Raw genomic sequence first — 23,769 nt, 5'->3', positions numbered from 1 at the left:
AGAGTTGCCCATGGGCGCATGTCTAAACTGCCACAACTGCCACACTGGATATGGCTTTTCTGCACAGCACAAGTAAGGAAGGAAGAGCCTTGTGTCCTGGTATCCTTCATGACTTGTATGCTTGCTGTTGGTTTGACTCATGCATCCTCATTGCATGCGCCTCATAACCAGTGTTTGCATTCTTTTTTCCTCTCTTTCTCTTTTTTGCTTTTCAGATGTTTCAGCCCATCATTTTGCTCATCCTCATTTTGGTTTTGTTCTCTTCACTTTCTTATGCCACTGTATTTAAGTTGGTTTTTCTGTTTACGCTTTTCTTTGTCTTGTAGTTTTTCAGTCGTCTACCTTACCCATTTTTGTTTTCTTTATTCCTTCCTGTCCTTTTGTTTTTTTGTTATAAACTGCCCATGCACCTAACAGTCCAAACTGAGGGATCAGATGGAGTGGCAGCTCAAACAAGATCGTGGAGAGGAGCAAGAGATTCACCACCAGCGAGCCACCACCGACCCACACCGCAGAGCTGATGGAGACATTAAACTCTACAGGCCAGGAGACAAGGGCTGTTTCAGTCTAGAGGTCAGCAAAGCAGCCCCTCTTACTCACTGCCTCCTGCTGCCTTAGCCAGGAGATGAGTAACAGAAGCCAGGAGTTGGGGGAGTGAATTGGACCAAACACAGTATCCCTGTTATGAAATTTGTGGTTGCCCTCTTTTTACCCTTGTGGTTTCAGAGAAGCAAATTGGTCCTGACTTTGGACTCATCACCCTGCTCCCAGTAGCTTTGCTAAGTGGGAAAATATGGCTCAGGGACCCACTACAATTGAGTATAGAAATGAAAGATCTCTCGAAGAGGTTGTAATCCCTAATGTGAGATCATGCTTCCAGGTTTCACCTTGCCGGATATTTTAAATCTGGAAAGTCTACAGATAGAGATTGCTTTGCATTTTGCCTGGTAGTAGTCTGCACAGGAGAGGGTTTGATGCTGGTGTGCATGGTGATTCTCAACAGGGAACACAGCACCCTGCAGCTTCCAAAAAAACTTTTAAATTTAAAGCTGAATTCTCCATTGTTTGGGTTGTTGAGTACTTTTCATTCGTCAGAAACATCAATCAGTTTTTATTTAAATCTTCATCTATGCAGAGGCCATGTCTGCCTCAGTAAACATCTCCATAGCTGCTTTCTCATGAGCCTAGGATGTCCAGACACTACAGCTGGTCCTGAAGAAAACAATTTCTAATCTGTCTTCATAAAGGTGAGCTTGGAGCATTGAAAAACTTTTCTGCTGGCCACTGGGAAGCCAAATCCACCTTGAAACCGTGGTGGTTAGAGTAGCTTCTAGTGATGGCTGAGTTTTAATGTGTTTTTAATTCTAAAGACATATGCAGAGGCCTTAGTATATCTGAAACCCCTAATTGAGTCTGGGAAAAGGAGAATGCTGGCTGGGACAGATGGGTTTGTAAGTAAGTGATAACAAGCACTAGAAAACAGGGGTAGGAAGAAAAAGCTTCAGGGCGGCTGGTAGTCAAGCAGCACAAAGCTGTATTGAATATCAAAGGGAGAGTGGCCCTTCATCTTAAAACAGGTAATTCCTTGCTAGTTTTGTTTTGTTTTAATTTATCCTGACAGTGCAGAGTTTTGGTAGTATTAGAATAATTAATTTGTTCAGCAGCTTCTCTTCCAACTTTTCACTTTTACCAGTGATAATAAACCTCAGGAAGGATATCTGATAAACCCAGGACACCGTAAGTCTCTCACTGAAAGGTAAAGTCTTTCCTCCTCAGCTGTGAAATGGGCTGATGAGGTAGAGAAACCTTGGCATTCAGTATGGATCCTTTTGCAATTGTATTGGTCAACAGTCATGGTAGCTTAGGTCAGAAAATGACCACAGCAAACTTTTACAATATTTCTGTTTCAATTCCATCATCTTTATTAATTCCCCCTTATCTTAGATCAGCCTCATTATTGTATTAAGCCCTGTATGTGAGCCCTCTGTTAAGATTAGGGATTTGGGTAATTTTGGCACAATATCTTTTTTCCCTCTCCCAGAATGGGATGATGTGTAAACTGTGTACAGCAAGTTGTGTTTAAACAGAGGATGGGTGGTTTTCACACCATAGCCTGACAAGGAACAAGTCAGGCATTATAATCAAAGGTAGGGAATAGCCAGCTTAGGTCCAGGTGTGCTCAAAAGATGAGCAAGGCTGGGGCTCAAATGGCCTAACTTGAGAAAATGTTGAAGGTTAAGGTGTTTGTTTCACTCAGGTTTACTTAAGCAACAAAGAATATTACACTGCTTTACTCTGAAACTTTTCAGTGGGTGGGCAGCCAATTGAAATCTTATAATCTGTAATAGTCAAACCCAAGTGAAGCAGAAGATTTCTCCAAATAATTTTGTATGGTATCATTTTTAATCTTTTCTTTTTTAATTTCATACACTGCACTAGCAAAAACTACCAATTTTTTGTACTGGATGAATGAGCAGGAAAAAATACTATTGAAATACCAAAGGGTTGTTTTTATTAGCACAGAAATTTCTGATGGAGACTCAAACCTTTCAATGCCCACAGCAGAGATGGCTACACGTAAGCCGTTATCTGCTTTAGCTTATGAAGTGTAAATATATGCACTGGCCAGTGGATAACACTGACTGATAATCTTCTTACTCCGTATGGACTTTCAGCATGAGAACAACACATTTCATTTCAGTGAGGCAAATGTTTTCTTTTTAAGCAAGCAAACCCATGTTTCTAAATTCATTTTTTCCAAGCTGGATTTTAAATGAAAATTTTCCCAAGCAATGCTGAGCAGTTTCCATTTAGCTGTTTCTCCTATTTTTAAAAATGAGCACTGTGGGAGCCTAATTGTTTGATTGAGTACAATAAATGCAGACTGACTTATGCTTGAAACTACCTCGTAGCCTAACTGTAAACATCTGCCTTTGTTTGGGTTTTGCACTGCAGTTGTTAGTGCAACAGTATTATTAGAATGTATTTGCATGTTAAAGAGGTAGGTTAGAGTCACAGTCCCAGGGAAATTGTATCTTGAAATTGCCTTAAGAGCAGGGCTTTGTTTTCTTGCTGAAACAAGCCATTCAGATGCTGTTGCGGGAGGTTGGAGCCCATTGGGGTGGATGTTCGATCCATTATTCATGATTTTAGCAGAGCCTGGTTATGGTGGGAGGGGGAAAATAATTCTTTACCATCCAAAGAAAAAGCTAGTGAACAAGTGAGAATTGCCCTGACTAAAAGACATGGAGAAAATAAAAAAGGTAACACAATGCTTCATGGAGCAAATGTCTGGCACAAATCAAAGGATTACTATGGCCACAAATGGGAACCAGTTCATCTGGTGAATTTTACCCTTTTTACCAATGGAATATCCATAAACAAAAGGCAGCTTCCTTAAGCAGTCTTGTCCTGTTTATTCAGAAGCAAGAAGACATTCTGGAGAAGAAAAATTTCACTCTTTCAAATGATCAAATATAGTTTGTTGCAGTATTTGATACCTGATGCTCTAAAATAGAGCTGTATCTGCTAATTCTGATTGTTCCTTCAGGGGTATCAGTTCTGCCCTTACCTGAGTAAGTATATATCACCAAAGGCAAAAGCACTCATCTTTGCATTTCAGATTTGGATTATTTTTATACATGGCTTTTAAAGACTTACACATTTGTTTCTATGTAGAAAAATGCCACAAAATCTCTGATACTCCCAGGTTATGGAAAAAGAACCACTGAAGTGAATTCACTTAAAAGGAACAAGTTGTCACCAGAGAATTAAAATAAAAGCAGATAGGCTGGAGAAGGTGAGAGCATGTCTTAAAAAGCAAGTCTTCCACAAGGTCTAGTAATAAAGTAGGAAGAGCTCACACTGAAGAGTAATTTCTTCTAGGCCATTCTTCTGTTTATCCATTTTCCTTACTTATCATGCCCATAAGAAACATAAAACATCTCTATTACTCTAAGTTAATGCCTGGGTTAAGTGTGGACCAACCAGATCCAGTGATGTGCAAGTTAGGTAAGTCACTTTACCACCTGCTTTGAATCAAAACTTCTGTATGGATCCATTTTGGACATATGAGGAGAAATTTGGTCTGTATTTTGGATGTTATATTTTTAGCTGGTTTCGGAGTGTCTGTGCTCCTTCTCTGCAATTTTCATAATTCCATGTGAGAGCTTTTCAGGTGGGTGGCTTTTGCAGCAGCTCCCAGCCATGCGCTGAAAATTTACACATCCTTTTCTCTTGCCCTGATTTAAGATTTTGTTTTCCCAGAAAGGAAACAGTGGATGTTTTATACATTGTGACTTTTCTTTCTACTGAAAAAAAAACCCAAAAAACAAAAAACCCCCAACAAACCAAAAACCCCAACAAATGAGGACCACATAGAAGGTTGTGTCTTGTAGTATCCACTATTCCTCCAATGCAAAGTTGTGGAAAGAAAAGACAGACTGGTGCTGACATATTCCTTCCCAGCAAGAATAATTTACTTTGATGAATTGTATTCTTTCTTGCTATGCAAGATTCCTTAAAGGTTGGCAATATAATGGCTTAAAAGACCCTTTATGATGTAAATCTGGATATCCCAGTCCTAACTGAGCTCAGTGAGACTTTGTGTAATATCCATACGAGATGGATTTTTAAAGACTTGGAGCAAAGTGTTCTGTATTTTCCCAAAATCAGAGACTCTCCATATAAGCACAGACAAATAATCACACAACTGCCTATTGTACACTAGCAAATGGAATATATGTAATTTATTTTTAAGGGGTGAGGAGAAGAGTACATCTTCAGAAGCAGCCTCTGAGAATTCAGTAGATGTGTATTGAATGTAAAAGGTAATACAAAAGGCACTGGAAGTTCCTATCCGGTCTGGTTGATTGTATGCATGCAATGGTCAGCCGTCATGTGTGAAAAAGTAGCAGTTTTTAGACTGCGTGGTCAAATGTAAGGTCCAAATTTCAAAGTGTTATAACAAAGCGTTAGGTGAGCAGAATAAATGTTCATCTTTTGGCTTCCTGGAATTGCACACAAATGCTGGAAAGCATCTTTCTACCCTGCCTCCTCAGGCCTTATTTTGCTCCATCCCTTCTGGGAGAAAAAAAGGCTAAAAACAAAGATTCCGTGAAATTTGATGTTCACAGTTGTTGCATATAAACTGATAAAGTTTGCAGGCAAATTGAGATTGCAATTAGCTATGGTAAAATGGAGAAGACAGACAAGTAAAACCCAGACATACCTCATGGTGCATGACAATACTGTTAAAACAAGTCATGGCAGAAATATTGGATTGTATAAGCTAGAAGGTAACCTGGAAAGCCTTCAACACGCTGAGAGGGGCAGAAAGGGGTTGGTGCAATGAGGGAGTGGTGGTGAAGCCCCCAAAGTGTGAATGACTGTTCTCTGAACATCCTCTTGAGGTAAAGACATCAGCATGGATTAGCTTGTTCTGGAGTGATAACAGGTGAGAGAAAAGGACTCAGTAGAAGGATTTGGCACTGCCTGTCCAAGAGGATGGGAGTGGAAGTGGATCTGGAAATGCAATAATTGGGATTCATGGGAAATTGTCAATTGGTGTCGAGCTGTGGATGAAGTGCAGCTGCTTCTGCAGCTCTGTGATGGAGTAGCACTAGCCTGTAGTTCCCATTATAGTGTGTTTGTATGTCTTTCTGTAGTGAGTTTGTGTCTGTTTCTGTGGTGTCGGTACATTGTGTGGTGGCTGTCACATTTGGGGTGTTTTCCATTCTTTGTGTAGCATGTTCGTTAATGAGAACAAAGGAGACAAAGAATGGAAATGAACAGGTTATCAACTATTGTGTCCGTTTTGTAGTGTTGTTTTCCAAAACAAAACAAAACCACAGTTGTGCCACAGGCTACACCCTGCTGTTTATATGATAGGGGCCTGATATCCACATATAAACATATAGACGTCCATCAATGCAATGCTAGGTACCTGAACTGTATATACAAATATCACATGATACATTTCTACACCTTGTTTGTTCATGATCCAAATGTTTAGCAGCAACCCATTAGGCACTTAAGCAGCCTTATCTGCCTTGATTTCAGCAGTACTAATCCCAATGCTTCTGGTAGAAATGACATTATATGAAATTATGGACTATGAAGAGTCCTCAGGTTGCACTGGAAGGCAAAAGGTGTGCAGATCTGCATTCATGCATTAACTGCTTTTCAACACGTTTACTTTGCTGCTTATAAAAATCTACCATCGTTAAAGAGGCAAAGCAATTGTAAAAAATATTTGCACTGTCTAGTGTGCATGTAGTAGTCTATCTGCCTTTATGCTGTGTTTAATCTCTTCCTAGTAATTCCAACAGTTATCACATAATCCCAGTGCCCAAGTTTCCTGAAACTTGGCTTTGCATGGGCTACATGTTTATCAAAAAATTACATGAGTTTATAATTTTGTTGCCCTAATTTTGCATACATAAGGTGGTGTCAGTATATACGTAACTATGTGATTCCAGTTAATACTAGTCTAAAGTAGAAGAAATTATCTTTTAGCAAAGCATTGTTCACTGGAAGACACAAGTGTGAAGTGAATAGTGAAAAATTCAAACCTTGCCTTCCTGCTGTTCTGATTCAGCCTTCAGTTCCAGGAATCCCAAGACCAATAATATTTCTAATTATCTAAATGTGTAGTTGTATGACTGTAAGGAGACTCATATTAAGATCAGTTATGTTTCCTATGTATTTTAAATTGACAATGTATGTATTTTTACATGAATCATAGTTTCCATTTCTGGAGGCACATAAGACTTTCTTAAGTGATTATTGCCAACAGAAGAGCATTGCCATGTTGTATCTGTTTTCGCCAGATCAACTTTGCATGATTTTGGCCAATTTTGAATTCATAAAAAGAAGGAACACACATTTTTTTAAATTACACCTGAATTAACTAGGTACATTTGTTCTTATTTGGCATATTCCTAAAGAAGCCTTATCAGAATAAAAGAATGCAGAAATTTCTGATTAAAGTAATTTTTCATTTATTGGATGAGAAAATTAAACTGATGATTTACAAATGATTGTGCAAAACTGGCAAATCCCATTGCAAGCAGTTCTTTCCAAATTATTTTTGAGACCGAATTTTTGCCTTATGCAATACAAAACGTCTGCAGAGACGTTAAGGCATAAGATGAAATCAACAACGCAGATAGTGTTCTCTTGGTCACTTTATGTGTACCTTTCAGAGGGCTGGAAGTGTCTTTTCCTCAGGTACAAAACAGACATGCACAAGTCAATAAGTGAATCAAGTAAAGAAGAAACCGATAAGGCCCAGAAAGTATATGTAGGGTGACTTTTGGTTTTTGGCAGAGTATGGTCCAGCGGGTCGTTTATGGGATACTTCCATCTGCCTTATCTTCTTTTTCCCTGGAGGAGGAGAGGAGTGTCTGACCCAGTGACAAATACTTTTTGAATAACCAATAGTGTCCCAGCAAGGGCTGCGGCAGCTGGTTTTGCTCTCGGGAGGTGGGAGGAGTGCCTGGGGAGAGGAGACTGGTGCCGGGGGTGCTGTCGGAGGAGAAATGGCAATGCAGCCTCTGAGAGCGGTCCCACGACCTGCATTACATCCTTGCAGCTGCCGAGGTTGGAGCGCACTGGACGTTGGCCAGCAGAGAATTTGGCATTATGCTTTGAAGCCTGAAGCAATCCCTTCTTTAAATGTGTCTTTATTCTGGGAAGTAGGAGTTTGGTGCTGTAGTGTTTTCTATGGTCACACATGTGAAGAGGATGGCATCTGGCCGAGCATCATCACTGTACAGACAAATCAGCTTTAGCTCCAATGTGAGAGACACAAAATGAAGGGCATAGAAAGTTCTGATCTGGAATGTAAGTGCCACAAGATTAATTAACATAGTATAAATAATGAGATCTGACTCTGCCTTCTTGAGTCTTTTCTTTTGAATTAAGTAACTTTCAGAAGTAAAGTGGATGCGATGCCAAACTTAATGAGAACATAAAATTGAAATTATTAAGATTAAAATAGTGTTGGACCTGAAAGGGGAGATACTTAAGCATTTTGGTCAGATATCAGGCTCACACAGCTTATCACCATGACATTTGTGGAGTCATTATTTTGAGTAGAAATCACAGAATGAAGTCGACTTGTGCAGAGAGCTGTCCTGTATCTGAAGAAAGGGACCTTATATGCTTAGGTGGTTTAATAAATGTTACCCTATTAACTGCCTAATCAGAAGTGCTGCAAATGAATAAATAATTAGGTTCAATATAGGTGCATTAGGTGCATCTTCTGCAGAGATGTTAAAATTTTATAGCTGTTATTATCATAAAGAAATACACCACCAAATATGTAATCCTGTAAATAGGAGCTCATCTGACAAATGTCATTGATGGTGTGCTGTCTCAGCTACTCAAGTGCAAACCCAGAGCAGGGGCCTGAAGGGAATATCCAACATGTAACATCAGCATAGCAGCTTTAGTTTTCAGAAGAAACCACACAGGAAATTCCCACACATATTTTAGGGCATTCCTATATATTTGCACACTGTGCTTTGGTTTTAACTATTGATAACCGTGAGTTGTGCAGATGTCTGTCCCGCAGTTCTTTCCTTTTTTCCTTTGTTTTACACCACGGAGACACGTTTTCTGCTAAACCTATCACTTTGTCCTGCTGATCAGCTCAGGGATTCCCATGTTTTACCTGTACAGAATGTATCGATACAGGAGCTTCAGGCTCAGCTTGAGCAGGAGACGAGAATTCACCGAGAGGAGCAAGAAAAGTTTACAGAAAGGATCATCCAGGTAAATACAAAACCCACCTGCTGGGTGACGCATGACCATGATATGTGGCATGGACCTTGTTTGTCAGGACCATGGGAACTTGTGTCCTGATGGCTGTGCCTGTTTGACCTCATCTGAGTAAATGAAGAATCTGGAAGTTGGGGAAATGTGAACTCAAGCCTATTTTGCTGCTTTGAATCTGGCTTTTCTGCTTGGTGGAGAGAAGTTTTGTCCTCCCCTGCACGGGGGAAGTTGAGGTAGAGACATGAAATACTGATGGGGATTTATATCAGCCCCTTCAGCTCTCTGTGAGCTGGGGAAGGGTGTCTCTGGGAGCACAGTTTGGCTCTATGCCTTACTCTGACCCCTCCTAGCCCAAAGAAAATCCAACACTTCTCTGAAGTCAGCAGAGTTGTTACATGCTCATATCTGAGACACGAATCAGGACTTTTCTGTATTTCTCAGTACCCCATGCTTCCAACCCTCTTATTCATAACTGCTGAATAAATCATATTTTGTTACATGGGCTCCTCCTGCTCTTTTGAAAGCTGGAATAGATTAGTCAATCGTTTTGTGATCTCTAGCTCCTAGAGCAAAAAAAATCTGTTGCTAATTTTTGCAGGCTGTTTGGCTCTTAACTGAAGTTTTCTTTTTAAATTTACTTCATAGACTAAATTCACCATGATTGTTGCATAGTGTAAAGCATTTTTCCTTGTGCCAGCTAATCTCATTATGCCCAAGTGATATCTCTCTGTTTTTACATAAGTAGCTTTAATTTCCAGTTGATCTCCATAGGAGCTTTCTCATGGAAGAGGCAACCAGTAAATTGATTTCCTTCCTAGTTGCCTTGGCCATGAAAGCTTTTTGGAAGCTATGCCTGCCTCAAAGTTCTTTTCTTTTGCAATAGCTTTTCATTGAAAAAGCATAATACTCTATGAAGCTACTTCCACCAGGGTCTTCTGCAAGAATTTGTGACCACGGGGACTTAGATCATAAAAGCTTGTAAAAACAATGAAAAATGCAGCAAAATCAAAGCTAGCTATTCATGTTGACAGCCAGTAGAAATAGAATAATAAGAGCATCTTCTGGATTCTTCATTTTTTCCAAGTTAAATCCCTTCCTGTTGATATTGTTCCTTTTTTATCATCTTCCAGGATTTCTGGTGGAAATGACTCAGATCTTTGCTGTATTTAGCCATAACTTCATCTGGTAGAAGAACTGCATCAACACAAAATCAATAGTTGTTTCTTCTTATAAAAATTAAAATTAAAAAAAAAACCTTTTTATTATTTCATTTTTAGCAATGTTTAATGACATCAAATTGATGTGTGCTAGCAGTGTACAATCTCCATGAATGTTATTAGGAGTTGCATGTATGTTTTTTGGGCCATTATAACTAATTTTGTCCCAAACTACTTTTAAGCTGCATTTTAAACCCATCAAAGTTAGCAACTACTGTAAATAACTTTAATTTAATCAGGAGCTTTTTAGGGCATTATAGCGTAGATGCTGAAAATTTGCATTATAACAGAGGACATCATTTAAAGGGCAGGAAAGTCCATAGTAAACAGTCTAGTATGGACCAGTACCCTGTGTCAGAAGCATCTGAATGTTGCCATGAAAATCAAGCATACATTTCTTATCAGTATTAATTGCTAGGGGGTCCATGCTCCTGAAGAAGAATCTCTGAAGTATTCTTCATTCCTGTGTAAATGTTGTTTGTTGCAGGGTATGTTCTTACGGTTTAGATCATTGTGGTCGCTAGTGTACTGTGGCTTTCATAGATTCCATCTGTGGAGCTGGTCAACAAAGGGAGAGGCTGTTGTTCGGCAGAATGGAAAATAGTAGAAACTGGCATCTGTAAGCAGTGGCTCTACTCATTTTCCATCTGTCTTTTTTTGATCAATGTGAACCGCACCTGGTTGAAGTGGAAACACTATCTCGTGCATGCAGAATATGAGATGTTGTACAGCTAACTTGTACAAGTGCTGTTGGGCACAGGTCATGCCATGGTTTGATTTTGACATATTGAGGGAGAAGTCATGTTTAAAGAATAATGTTTCAGGTGGCCTTGTGTTGAAACAGATGTAATTATGCATGTGCTCCAAAGAATGAGCTTTTCTTGGTGCTTCTAGTACTGAAACTGAGACTTGTTGAATACCAAGTTGCAACCTATGCCTGTCTCTTCAGTTCTGCGTGTGTCCCTGATCTAGTTGTACTGGAATGAGAAACTGTTTACTTTGAGTCATTCAGATGCCTCCAAGTATGAACTGTGAGAAATGAGGGACCAGTAGTTGTATCCGAGACACTGGATGTGGTTCCTTCAGAAGTGTTGCCCTTCCAGAAGCAGAGGGAGACGTAGCCACAGAGGAAAGGATCAGTTGGTGGCTGGGGAAGGAAGAGGCAAGAATAATATTCCAGGTTGTCTGAAGGGCAGCTGTGGTCCCACCTTGTAGGAATGGCTGCAAATGCATTTAGCAGGTGTGATGTGTGCAGCAGTGTGGGGTAGTGGCTGTGCTGGGAACATACTGCAGGAATACAATCAAGAAGGGGAGGAAAATATGAATGGTATAAAATATTGAAGCAGCAGCAGAGGTCTCGTGCATCTTAAAAGTAAATGTCCATTTTCACAGCAGGTTATTTGGATATGGTTATCTAAAAAAAGCTTATCAGCAACTGTCCTCTAATTTCCTCAACTGTCATAACTGCTGAGGAACTTATTGAGCCAAACTCAATAGCTAGTCACTACTGATGAAAATTAGAGATTTCAGTTTGTCTCACCCAACAAAGTACAAGTCCTGAAGATCGCCCCAGGGCACCACCCCATTGACATGGTGTCTGTTGTTCCATTAAAGCTGGAGGAGGAGCACATGCAGACCCTGCGGAGGAAAGACTTGGAAGTGCAGAGCCTGACTTTGCAGAACAAACTGGAAGAGAAGACCTGGAACCAGGAGAAAAGCCTGCTGCAGCAAGAACTCAGGCATTTCAAGCAGGACACCTTTCTCTTGTATGTCAAACTGAAGTGGCTGCTGAAACATTGGAGGCAAGGCAAGCGAATGGAGGAGGAAGGGGAGGACGTATTAGAGGTAACTGTCCCACCTTATTAACCCAATGAAGTTGCAAGCGGTGGGGTACTGGGATGTCCCTTCTTTAAGTGTAGTCTTTAAATATGTTGTGGCATCAGCAATTTTATAATTACACATAGATTTAAAGGGGATTCAAATTAAACATTAAGCCTTTTCATAAGCTGACTTGTGCTGAAGTATGTTCTGCATGATATGTTACAGATCACCCATCTTTAAATCTAAACCCTTAACTAGTACAAACATCTGGTCCTGAAAAACTCTCTCATAGTAAATGAAAATTTAATTAGGTCTCAAAGATAGGACTCCTGAATAATTTTTTGAAAGAAAAAAAAGGTTAGCGAGCTGATGGAGTCATATCTGTTTAGATGGGTTGAGTGCTGTCATTTTTCTCATCGTGTGCACAGTGTGTTCCTTAACAAAGCCTTCAGCAATACAGATGGAGGGAAGCTCTGTTTTCATGTTGGCAGGAGAATTATACAGCTTCTTGTGGGAACTTACAGTGAATCATTCTTGTTTGTTCATCTTCTCCATACACACGTCTAACACCGTCAGCAGCAGTATGCCAGTAGTCATCATGGTGATTTTCCAAGCAGCAACTAAATTAAGATCAGGAATTTCAGAAGTACATAACAACCTGGAATCCCCAAGATGACACATCTCAGCAGGGGTGTGATTGCCAGCCAACATGCACTGTGAAGAAAGGTGCTGCTAAATTGTGTTGAGTTGCACATCCAGAATTACCATTTGCTTTGGAAATCTTACCTAAAGAAAAAAATAAGTTTAAAAAAGTGTTTACCCATTCTGACATTTTTTACAAAATTCTTGAGAATAGTAGATTTGTTTTTCAGGTTCATGCAATTCTGAAGCAATTTGCTAAGGCAACTAAGTAATTTTTCTCAGTATTTCTGATACTTATGTTTTTCAGTGATACCTAGTGTTTTTCAGTGTTTGCTGCATTTGGCAGTACAGGTAACCTTCCAGGTCTGGTAGGAGTATGCTTAAGTTGAATACTGCAGTGTTTTGTATTCTTAGATAAAGGGTAGATGAACATCTTTACCTTCATCTGCTGTAGTAATATGAGTCAGAAGCAAGAGATGAGTAGCTATTTAGAAATAATTTGCTTCTACTTCAGCAGTACTAATTTGCTTTTATGTAAACTAGCTCGTTTTCTAATATCAAAATAGCTTTCATTTTTTCACTGTTTGGATTTTTTGACTGGTTAATTTATAATCAATGCACCTCCAGTCATTATTGGGATCATGTATTTTGCTAACACATTAGAGAGAATAAAGTGATAGCTTTGAATACTTCCTGATCTCCATATCTTCATCAGACAATACAACAGTGTCTTGAATAGTTTTTCATGGATGTGTGATGGATTATATCCAGCATGCTACATTATACCCATCTTCTCAGCTGCACAGATCTCCTATTTTGCAGGCCTGCATAGTGTTGTGTTCACATATGCAACATGTGCCCACCCAAAGATAATTTCCTGTAGCCTACAGAATAGAAGTTAATATATCCCACCACAGGGATGCAGAGGAAGATAGTCCCTTCCCTTAGCCCTTCAATAGATTTCTGTCCCCTGAGGTAAATGGCAAAAGAGTGTTGATGTGTCCCACCTCTTGCCTTTTAGATTGAGCACTCTGAGGCCCTGCCCAACTTTGGCATTCAGTCTGAGCAGAAGGTGGATGATGCAGAGCGAGAGGAGGAGGAAGAGGATGTTGTGTTTGCACTGCCAGATTTCTCCCAGCATCCCACCACGGAGAGCACTGATCATGGACCACAGCTGCAGACTGCAGAATTACTGCAGCAGCAGAAGCAGGTACTATACCATTTCTGTATCGTGCCCTGGGAATGGAAACTGGATTTTCCAAGGGAGTTCATTTTCTTCTGCTGCTGTGTTAAATCACCTAGAATCATACTTGTACAAATACTTCTAGCTACACAGCAATTACAGTGGATTTCATCCATTATATTTATATTTAATCAGGAGACACATGATTACTGTTGTCCTGTTGGCAGATGCTATCAGTGGAAAAACCCTATTTCCTCTTGTGGCTGTTTGCCCAGAAACATCTATCAGTATGTGACGGTTTGCAGAATTGACATGCTCCTCTTGTCTGAGCATATCTATTGTATTCTACTGTCAAGCTTTTAGCAAGAAGAGGTGATTTTATTCCCTTTAAATAATTTAAGAAACTAGCACATGTATTTAATGTTTCCCTTAGAGATGATGGGAAAACAATGCAAAAGTTCCTTCCTGTCACTGGGCTTGTTTTTAAATGCCTAAAAGATAAGGGCTGGGAGGGATCACTCACCACTGATGGTCACAGGCAGAAGACAGGCTCAACTTGGGGAAGAAACAAAATCAATTTCATTTGCTACCAATCAAAACAAAACAAGGACACTGAGAAGTAAACCCAAACCTTAGAACACCTTCCCCCCAGCCCTCAACCCCACTCCCGGTTCTCTCCACCTCCTCCCCCCGGCGGCGCAGGGGAACAGGGGATGGGGGTTGGGGTCAGCTCCCCACACCTGGTCTCTGCCGCTCCTTCCTCCTCGGGGGGAGGAGGACTCCGCACTCGGCCCCTGCTCCACCGGGGGGTCCCTCCCATGGGAGACAGTCCTCCACGAACTTCCCTGGCGTGGGTCCTTTCCATGGGCTGCAGTCCTTCAGTCACAGACTGCTCCAGCGCGGGCTTTCCCATGGAGTCACGGCCATCTTGGGGGCCTCTGCTCCCCCGCTCCCCTCCATGGGCTGGGGGGGGACAGCCTGCCATCTTGTCTCACCATGGGCTGCAGGGACAAACCCTCCTCCCCTCCTCCCTCCTCACTGACCTCGATGTCTGCAGAGGGGTTCCTCTCACATCCCACTCCCCCCACTCACTGCAGGGTCCCCTTCCTAAATCTGTTCTCCCAGAGGCGCCACCACCGTCACTGACGGGCTCGGCCTGGGCCAGAGTCGGGTCTGACTTGGAGCCGGGGAAGCTTCGAGCAGCTTCTCACAGGAGCCACCCCTGTGGCCCCCTCCCCCGCTACCAAAAAAACCCGCACCACACAAATCCATAACACCTTTCAAACACGAAAAAAGTGCTATTTCAACACTGCAAGAATGAGTGAGTTTGCTAAATATTTCTCATTTTAAGCACTTTTTTTGCCCACTCACTCTAGTGAATCTTCTCATAACCACTGTGTTTATTGACAGCCATGTAAAAAGGGTTTTCAGTGTTATGAGGCTTGTATTTGTCAATGGCAAGAAAGGTTTGTGATTATTCTCTGGCACAGAAATAGGAAGCCCTAGTGTAGGTTAATTCTGATGCTGTCATAGATTCAGGGCATCAGAAGTGTCTTCTGGAGGACCATGACAGATTAGTTGCCTGCACACTTCCTGCACCCTTGAGGCTTTGCCAGAGCCTTGATCTGCCTGCACACACCTTAGTATCAGTTGGGCCTGAATTGTCCATCTCACTGTGGTGGATGGCTTGGGTCTGCAAACCTTCTGCGTGCAGGACCTTCACTGTGCTCACCAACCTCACAGAACCTGGTCCTTGCTCTACACGCATTACAGACTTTCACCCATAAACATCAGCTCCATTTAATTCACATTAACTAAACAAAAACAGAGCAAGAAAACACTGTGCCTGCGTTGTCCCAGCTTTAAAAGCTCTGAGAGTATCAGCAGACCCAGAGCACATCCTTCCTGAAGGGGTGGATCTCAGCAGTGCTCACCTCCCAGTATACCACTGACTAGCCAGGCTGCACTGGAAAACACCCAGGGTTTTGGGGGTCTTCTGCAGGTTCCTCAAGCCTGCAGCTGGATAAAAGCACTGTTTGTATGGGGAGTTTGCGGTGAGTGGTGAAGCTGGAACTCTCCAAGGTTTGCACCTGCCCAGGAGAGCCCTAAGTTGCTGGTTCTGCCTAGCAAGCTCCAAGATGAAATTCATCAGCACTTGTTTCACATTAAGAAGGAAATTTTGCAATAGTCTAGGAGTGGCTGAGATAACTAGGTCAGAAAAAAGAAAGGGCTTATGGTAACTTGGAATAACCCATATTTATCTTTAACATTTAATGTTAATATTTAATGGCTTGTATTTTCAGCCTGCACTCTTGCTGCTGACTTTCTCACCCTGCCTGGAAAGTGGAATTGTTTTGAGAAAAATGATAAGCCCTGAGGCTTTAATTTTAACAAGAAGCCTTTAATTTTATATTACTATGATTTGAGGTACTTGACTTGGTGGAAAGTACACATCTCACTTGTCTGGGATTTTTATGTGGCCAGTGTGTGGATGAATGAAGGCACAGCAGAGGGGAGAAAAAACGTTAGTTGATGAGAGGCAGAGTAGATGGGGACTCTGGGAAGGGCCAATTCATCTTTCTCTTCATGGCGTTGTCCTTTGGCTGGTAGCCAAGAAAGGGTCAGGCAAGGAACTGACAAGGCTCAAGAGCCAAGCGTGAAGTCTAGTCACAGGCAGGAGATAAGCAAGCAAGTCAGGCTGGCAGCACAGTAGAGGAGAGCTTGCTGTAAGTCAGCATTTCTATGTGTGAAGTAAGAGATCAGGGTGAACAGCCTGTGGAAAAAGGAAGAGCTTTGGTTCAGTTGAGTAGAAAGGGTGAGATGCCTGTTGGATGGTGTAAGATTAGGGGAGTAAGAAGAAAAGAGTTTACACATCTGTGGTCCAATGGAAAAAAACATTAAAAACCAATACAGTCAATGGTGTTGCTGGGTGGGAGTCAAGAAAATCCCCAGTTAGTTGGTTTTTGCTCATACAATATTTGTTTTCAAACCTTACCTAAGTGAAAAGTCCAAAGGAATAGTGATTAAGACCTAAATATACTAAAATTATTTGCACCAAGATCCTGCTTCCCTTTTGCCTAGATCTGTGATTAGACAGAGAAAATGCATAGTTCTCATTCAGTGTTTAGGCTCATGACCTTGTGTTTTAATTGACTGCTCTACTAACCTGCTTGTAATACCAGACTGTGACTAAATTCTTAAGTGAAATTCTCAGAGAAAAAAGAATTGTGATTAAAAGCAGAACCAAGCTTCAAACAACTGCTCTGGTCCCAAACTTTTCTAGAGCTGGAGGCTCCCATTTCTGGGCTTGACTCCAAAGACATGGAATTAAGTAGAGTTTTACTACATTAAGTTTTTACTTACTGTCAGCTGTTGTTTCCTCTACCTATAAATCCTGAGCTTTGGATGCAACAAGACTTTAAACTGCTTTTGTAATTCTCTTAGATCAGTTGTGAATCCGTCAGATTCCTCCATGCTCTAAATTTCGGTAACTGGTAAGGTACTAAAGAGCCAGCTCCTTGCATGGGAGACTGTCCAGGGAATAACAGCCATGCCCCCTTTCTTCTGCCTGTACAACATCCCTGGGAGGAAGGAGAAGATGATAAGAATCCTTGTTATGTATCTATGGGACTTATTCTTACGCAGAAGTTGTTTGGTAGTTTTACCAACAGAAATCTAAAACATGTCTAGATGTAAATGTTGTATTTCAGAGCACATTGTCTCAAAAGTCTGTTCTCCAAAAACATTCCTGTTTGGCAAAACAGAAAAAATAATCACACAGACCTCTCCAACTTCAGACTGTAAATACAAAGTCTTGCAAAAGAGACTTCACTGCAGGAATTGAAAGTATGTAAACAAAATTGGATTTATATTGGCAAGTTAATTAAAATCCCATCAAGCCCAGGGGGCACCTGGGATACTTGTCTCATAACAGCAACATTGATGTAAGACATGCCCTCATCCCAGTAGGCTACAAACCTGAGATGAGGCTCTTTTGACTCCTCTCTGTACTAGTCCATCACTTCTTTCTTTGCAAACCTAATTTTACAGGACGGAAGCTATCAAATGTATGCACAGGAAGAAGGGATGTAGCTTGCTTTAGTGTTATTTGGGTTTATTTTTTCTTCTGCCTCATTTTCCTCGTGGAGCCTTCAGAGTACTTTGCCAGATAAAGGTTTATGCAGCGTACCAGAAAACACAGAACATGGCTCTTGGATGAAAGCACTTCATAGACATTTGGGGTCAGGGTTTTCAAAGAGGATGAGGCCAGATTTTGATGCAGTCAATACCCAGCAGCTCCTGTTGTGACACTAAGGACAAATCTTCAAAAGAGCTCTTATTCTGATTACTACACAAGGGGCTTGAGATGTTTGGAGAATTTAGCCTTAATTGGATATCAGAACAAAAATGCATGGTGGAAACATAAAATCTCATTACATATTGAAAAGTAGGTGAACTTATATGCATGATGGAGACTGCTGCTGTATAGTAGGAAACTGCTAATTGGCATTGAATGTTAATGGAATTAATTCTGCTTCTGTGGGTGCGTTTCTTATAAAACCCCATGTTGTACACCATCACATTTCATTAGCCCAGACAGATTATAGGTCAGTCAGTGAGCACCTGCAGACATTTCCCTGCATCTAGCATATTTTTGCTGATGAATCAAATGACTTGGAAAAAGTAGACCACATTTGTTTGTTTTTTAAAGAGAAAAGGCACCATGGTATGTCTGATTAGTGATTACAAAAGTGGGTGAGGTGGGTTCCGTGATGCCAAAAATCTGATGAGTGTTTGAAATCATCTTAGCTGTCTGCATAAAATTTTCTCTGTATTGCCACTGAAAAAAAACACATGAAAATTATTTAGATTTTTTTATACCTCTGTTTACTTGACTTGTCTACAAAGAAGTCCCCGTATAGGTATTTAATGAAATACCACATAAGAGGAATTGCAGGAAGCTTCCACTTGGGAAAATAAATAAAAAATAAAATCAATTAGACTATCATGCAAGAATCGAGACAGCTAATTTTGGTTAGGCCTTCCCAAGGAAGCCAACGCATTTATGAGAACCAGGTGATTAAATGCTGAATTTGTTGAGTAAGCTTTCCCATTTTTCTGCTCATGCTGTGTCTGCCAATCAAGTATAATTTTCTTGAAGGTCTTTTCTATTCAGAATAACTTGTCAAATACAATCTCTGGCTACTTCCTGATCTTTGAGAGGCTCATTGGGAATATTTTATTTAAATTTTGGATAAATAAATCATGTTACACATTTCTGTTTTCTAATTCAATGACTGTAAAAAATGGTGGGATACCTTTCATATTACTGATACAGAATAAATCTTAAAAAAAATGTTTTACAATATTTAACATAAAAATGGCAGGTTTTGCAAGTCTCCAGATGTGCGGAAAGTGCAGAAAGTAAATGCCAAAACGAAGAAAAAAAATATTAGATATTTGAATAAGTATACATGCTGTCTTTCAGTACTTGCCAAGACCAGATGTCAGCTCTGGGCTAGACTTTCAATTTAACTCCATTCTTGGCTCCTGGCTAGCATAAGAGCACAGACAACATTTTCAGTATGACCACGACATTCTCAACAAGACATGGATGGGGATTTGCTCTTTGATCCCATCTTCAAGAGGGAAAGTGGTCTACCTGGCATTCATGCCTTTGGTACCAAACAGGGTGCTGCTGCAAAGCTAACCTGTGTGCAGCTGCCTGGAACTAAGCAGAAATGTGAAGTACAGACTAGTGAAACACCTTAGCAGAGATACTCAGCTCAAAACCTCACTTTTTTTTCCAAAGTAATTTTATCTGATAATACAAAAGCATTGAAAAGTAATCCCTTTTCTTTATATGTAGTTTACAAATATTTGAGGTTTGATGCTTAGCAGTGAATGTATGTATGAGACAGCCAACTACCCAACAAACCTCAGGAATGATACTCTAGCTTTGGTTTACAATATTAAAAAAGAAGTTATTACAGATGTCCTCAATCCAGAAAGATGCTTAGTGCCTCTTTCAGGGTGACTGAAGTATCTTTGGCTTTCATGGGTGCTTCAGGAGTAGGGCTAACAATAAGTAGAATCATAGAATTGCAGAATCATAGAATCATTTAGGTTGGAAAAGACCCTTAAGATCATTGAGTCCAACAGTAAACCTAACACTGCCAAGTCCACCACTAAACCATGTCCCTAAGTGCCATGTCTACACATCTTTTAAATACCTCCAGGCATAGTGACTCAACCACTTCCCTGGGCAGTCTGTAGACAGAGAAGGCATTGCTGTTCTTAGTTTTCTCATGCAAAAGTTAGCACAGGCACTTTCTGTTCCATGCAGTGGACATGCAGGCATTTTTTCTCCTAAAAATGAAACTGGAGGCTAAAGCCATCCAATGACAGCATGTCATTTGCTTTGTTGTGTCAGGCAAGTGAAAATCGGAAGCTCCTGAACGCTCTGAAGGGTTTGCTGGATGACTTCCGCACGGAGCTGCGGGATGAGGAACGTGAGCGCCAGGGGCTGCAGCAGCAGTACGCCCTGCACAAAGCAGCCTGGGAGGTGGAAATGACTGAGCTGAAGTGTCACCTTGAACAGGTAACATCCCCTGCTTCCAACACTGGTAAAGAATGGATGAGGTGCTTAATGAAATGGGAAATCTGTGACAGCCAGGAAAGGGACTATATTTATTAATTTTACCCATGTGCCTGAAAGCCCCCCTGAAGCCTGAGCAACGCTTTACCTTTGATTTGCCTCTTGGATTCCAGTTGTCCCAGTACAAGTGCTCGTGTAGTAGGTACTCTGTAATGTAGGTGAGGACAAAGGAACTGAACCTCTTCTTGCTGTATTTTCTTAGAAGAGTTGGCTGGTAATGTATCAGCTGCAGTAATGAGACATGCAGGTGTCTGTATTTATTGGCATTTATAGGAGAGAAAAATGTCTTGATGTTGGCATGCTCACAATTAGCTCATCTTTGTGCCTTGGCACATAACAACTGTGGTATTTGATGCATAGGAGAGAAAAGAGTGATTTAATAATACTGAAGTGATAGATCAATATGTTAATATTAAACCAGCTATTCAAAGCTACTGGCTAGTGATGGCTGGTACCCCACTGAAGAGAGAGCTCTAGCTACCTGCCATGGGATACTGTTAGAAGTATGTATATAAAATCTGGTGCCAGGTGCTTCAGTGTCATGTACGGCTGTTCACAGAAGATGTACTGTTTCTGAAGCAATATGAAAACAAATCGGCAAAAAAAACCCACAAGGATTCATTTACAAAGCTGATGGCATGAAAGCTCTAATTTTCCGCGTTGAAGGGGGGAGGAGTGGGAGAATTAGTACGTTCAGGTCTTAAGAAAAGGATTTGTAATTGTAGAGCTTCTCTGTAGAAGACAAATATAATAAAAATACTCACTGCCGGGAGGGTGGTACATTTAGGAGGATTTACTGAACATCGGAGACTCGCTCTGATGCACAGAGCTGAGATGCGAGTGCTGCTTTTCCTGCCCAGATACTGTAGGCTACTTTCCCAGAATGAAGGAAGAAGCTTTCATTTTAGCAGTTTTCTCTCAATAGATTCAGGTTCTCAGTTCGGCTGCTGCTTAGTGCACACACATTTCCAGACAACCGATCACTTGAAAAAGGAAACAAAATCAATTCCCATTTTTGCTCCTCCCAAAATAAAACCTCAGTGACATATTTACCTTAAACTCGAGATGGCAACAAAGAACAAAACTTAGAGAAAGTTAGTCTGACAACAAACTGCCAATTTAGAGCTTGCATGCTTTGCTTTCATGTGGGAGATAAACTCCCAGACTGCCTCTTTGGCTGATGTTTGGCATCAGGACGGTGCTGCCACTCCTGTGCAGGGAGAAGAAAGATTTGCCCCCTTCCTTCTAGGGCAAATCTTATCAGGTTCTTTCCTACCTCCATTGCTCCACTGGTAATAATGTATAACATATAGTAATTATTGATCCGTGAGTGTTAATTTTAACATTTTTTTCAAGCAAATGAAAAGAATTAAACTGGTCGATATTTAAGATGTAAAACTGTCTTCCTTAGCCAATTCCCCACAACATTTCTATTTCTCACTAAAAACAGGTCCCTAACGCAGTAGCAAAAAGATAGCACATCAATTAGGGTAGGGCAAACAATTTAAGTGTCCCACTGAGGTCTGGTGTGTGTGCTCACAATTAACAAGGAGGCAATTAAAAAATTAATATAAAAATAATAATATAATAAACCTGAAATAGAAATAATATAATCATAAAATTAACTCAAACTAATGTTAAAGATTCAAAATATGGGGTGTTTGAACTATAGGTTCAATTTCAGGATCAAAATGGGAAGAGCTAGTGAGCAATGTGTAAAATGCCAGCATTACATATAGTCATGTTAACATCCGTTGCTATTCTGTGACCAACATGTGGCATAACAACAGCTTTAACTAAATAGCCAAGTCTGTCAGGTTGGTATGGGTACGAGGACCTCATGATGTCATTTTGTTGTTTTGACTGGTAGTGATGAAGCAGTGGGCTGAACAGCGCTCCCACTGTAGGTTTCATATAGAGCTGCCAACCCCCTGACAAGCCCACAGATAATCAAGGCCATTCTAGTCTCCACTGTTGTCTTCACTGCTGCTGTTTTCCACTTTTTTTGTGAAGCAGCAGGTCAGTTAACAAGAGCATTTTCCTCAAGAGAGTCAACTCCTAATTAATAGTTACTGACAATGGTTTTGCATTTTGATACTTCAACTCTCTATATAGGAAAGAAAGAAAAAAAGGAAAGAAAACTCTTTTGATACAAAAACGCTGCATATCAGAGATGACAATGTACTGTTGCCTGTTGCTTTGGATTTTTAGTACTGCATATATCATTAAAAATAAAAGTCTTGGCTGTGTCACGGTTCAACCCCAGCCAGCAACGAAGCACCACACAGCCACTCACTCACTTCCCCCCTGCCCAGTGGGATAGGGGAGAGAATCAGGGAACAAAAAAGTAAAACTTGTGGGTTGAGATAAGAACAGTTTAACAGGACAGAAAGGAAGAAAATAATAATTGTAATAATAATAATAAAATGACAATAATAATAATAATGAAAGTCTTGGAATACACAAAACAACTGATGCACAATGCAATTGCTCACCACTCACTGACCAATGCCCAGTCAGTTCCCAAGCAGCAATTCACCCCTCCCTGGCCAACTGCCCTCAGTTTATATACTGGGCATGATGTCACATGGTACGGAATACCCCTTTTGCTAGTTTGGGTCAGCTGCCCTGGCTGTGTCCCCTCCCAGCTTCTTGTGCCCCTCCAGCCTTCCTGCTGGCTGGGCATGAGAAGCTGAAAAATCCTTGACTTTAGACTAAACACTACTTAGCAACAACTGAAAACATCAGTGTGTTATCAACATTCTTCTCATGCTGAACCCAAAACATACCAGTATACCAGCTACTAGGAAGAAAATTAACTCTATCCCAGCCAAAACCAGGACAGCTGTCAGAAATGCATGTATATCTTATTTGGCAGAAGGATCCTTAGGCATTGTTTTTAAGATAAAATTGTGATAATGCTGAGCCAATAAGGAGTCCCAGTAATTCTCAGCTTCCAGCTGGGCAAGTAAAAAATCCCACTATTCCAGGAACTGGGAACTGAGAAAAGTTTGGAAGAAGGAGGGAGTTAGTATGAGGGGCCAAACCCTGTGTATGCTTTGAGAACTTGCATGTAAGGAAACAGACCCTCACTAGGACTTTGACAAATGGTCCAGCTTCACGATGCCTGGAGGGAATATTAGCTGTGGTGCACATGGGAAGGCATCTGGCCACCCTTAGCAGTTAGCAGGTTTGGGAAAGTCACACCTAGACTTTCATGCTAAGGAGCCACCTATGGACCTTTCCTCCATGATTGGAGCTGGTTTGTCAAAACAGAGGCAGAAGGACTCTCTCCTTGCCAGGAGCATTGTTCTGCTTTCCATAGACACCAAGAACTGTCTTCTGAATCTAAAGACACTGCCTCTGACTGGAGAAGGTTTTAGGTCCCAAATCACTGAACACCAGGTAATTATTCTGAAGGTGTATCACTGTATACTTGCCTTGGTTTTGAACTCATCTTTGTACTT

At 40.9% G+C, this 23,769-nt stretch overlaps 1 protein-coding gene across 10 annotated transcripts in view; it reads left to right on the top strand.

Annotated features, from left to right (window-relative positions):
* Positions 1-23,769, top strand: part of MTCL1 (microtubule crosslinking factor 1) — a 113,786-nt gene that overhangs the window by 68,297 nt on the left and 21,720 nt on the right. For 6 of the 10 annotated variants that reach the window (XM_075023013.1, XM_075023008.1, XM_075023007.1 and 3 more), the window contains 5 exons: positions 418-573; positions 8,686-8,778; positions 11,613-11,843; positions 13,483-13,671; positions 20,078-20,245. In XM_075023013.1, the coding sequence (XP_074879114.1) occupies positions 418-573; positions 8,686-8,778; positions 11,613-11,843; positions 13,483-13,671; positions 20,078-20,245 (837 nt within the window). The remainder of the gene's footprint in view (positions 1-417; positions 574-8,685; positions 8,779-11,612; positions 11,844-13,482; positions 13,672-20,077; positions 20,246-23,769) is intronic. The other 4 variants (XM_075023009.1, XM_075023010.1, XM_075023015.1 and 1 more) reach the window with 2 other exon arrangements.

The sequence above is a fragment of the Buteo buteo genome, chromosome 3 (genome assembly GCF_964188355.1).
Source record: "Buteo buteo chromosome 3, bButBut1.hap1.1, whole genome shotgun sequence".
Classification (NCBI taxonomy): domain Eukaryota; kingdom Metazoa; phylum Chordata; class Aves; order Accipitriformes; family Accipitridae; genus Buteo; species Buteo buteo.
Note: the sequence above shows the minus strand (reverse complement) of the source record. Positions and strands in the feature narration are given on the sequence as shown.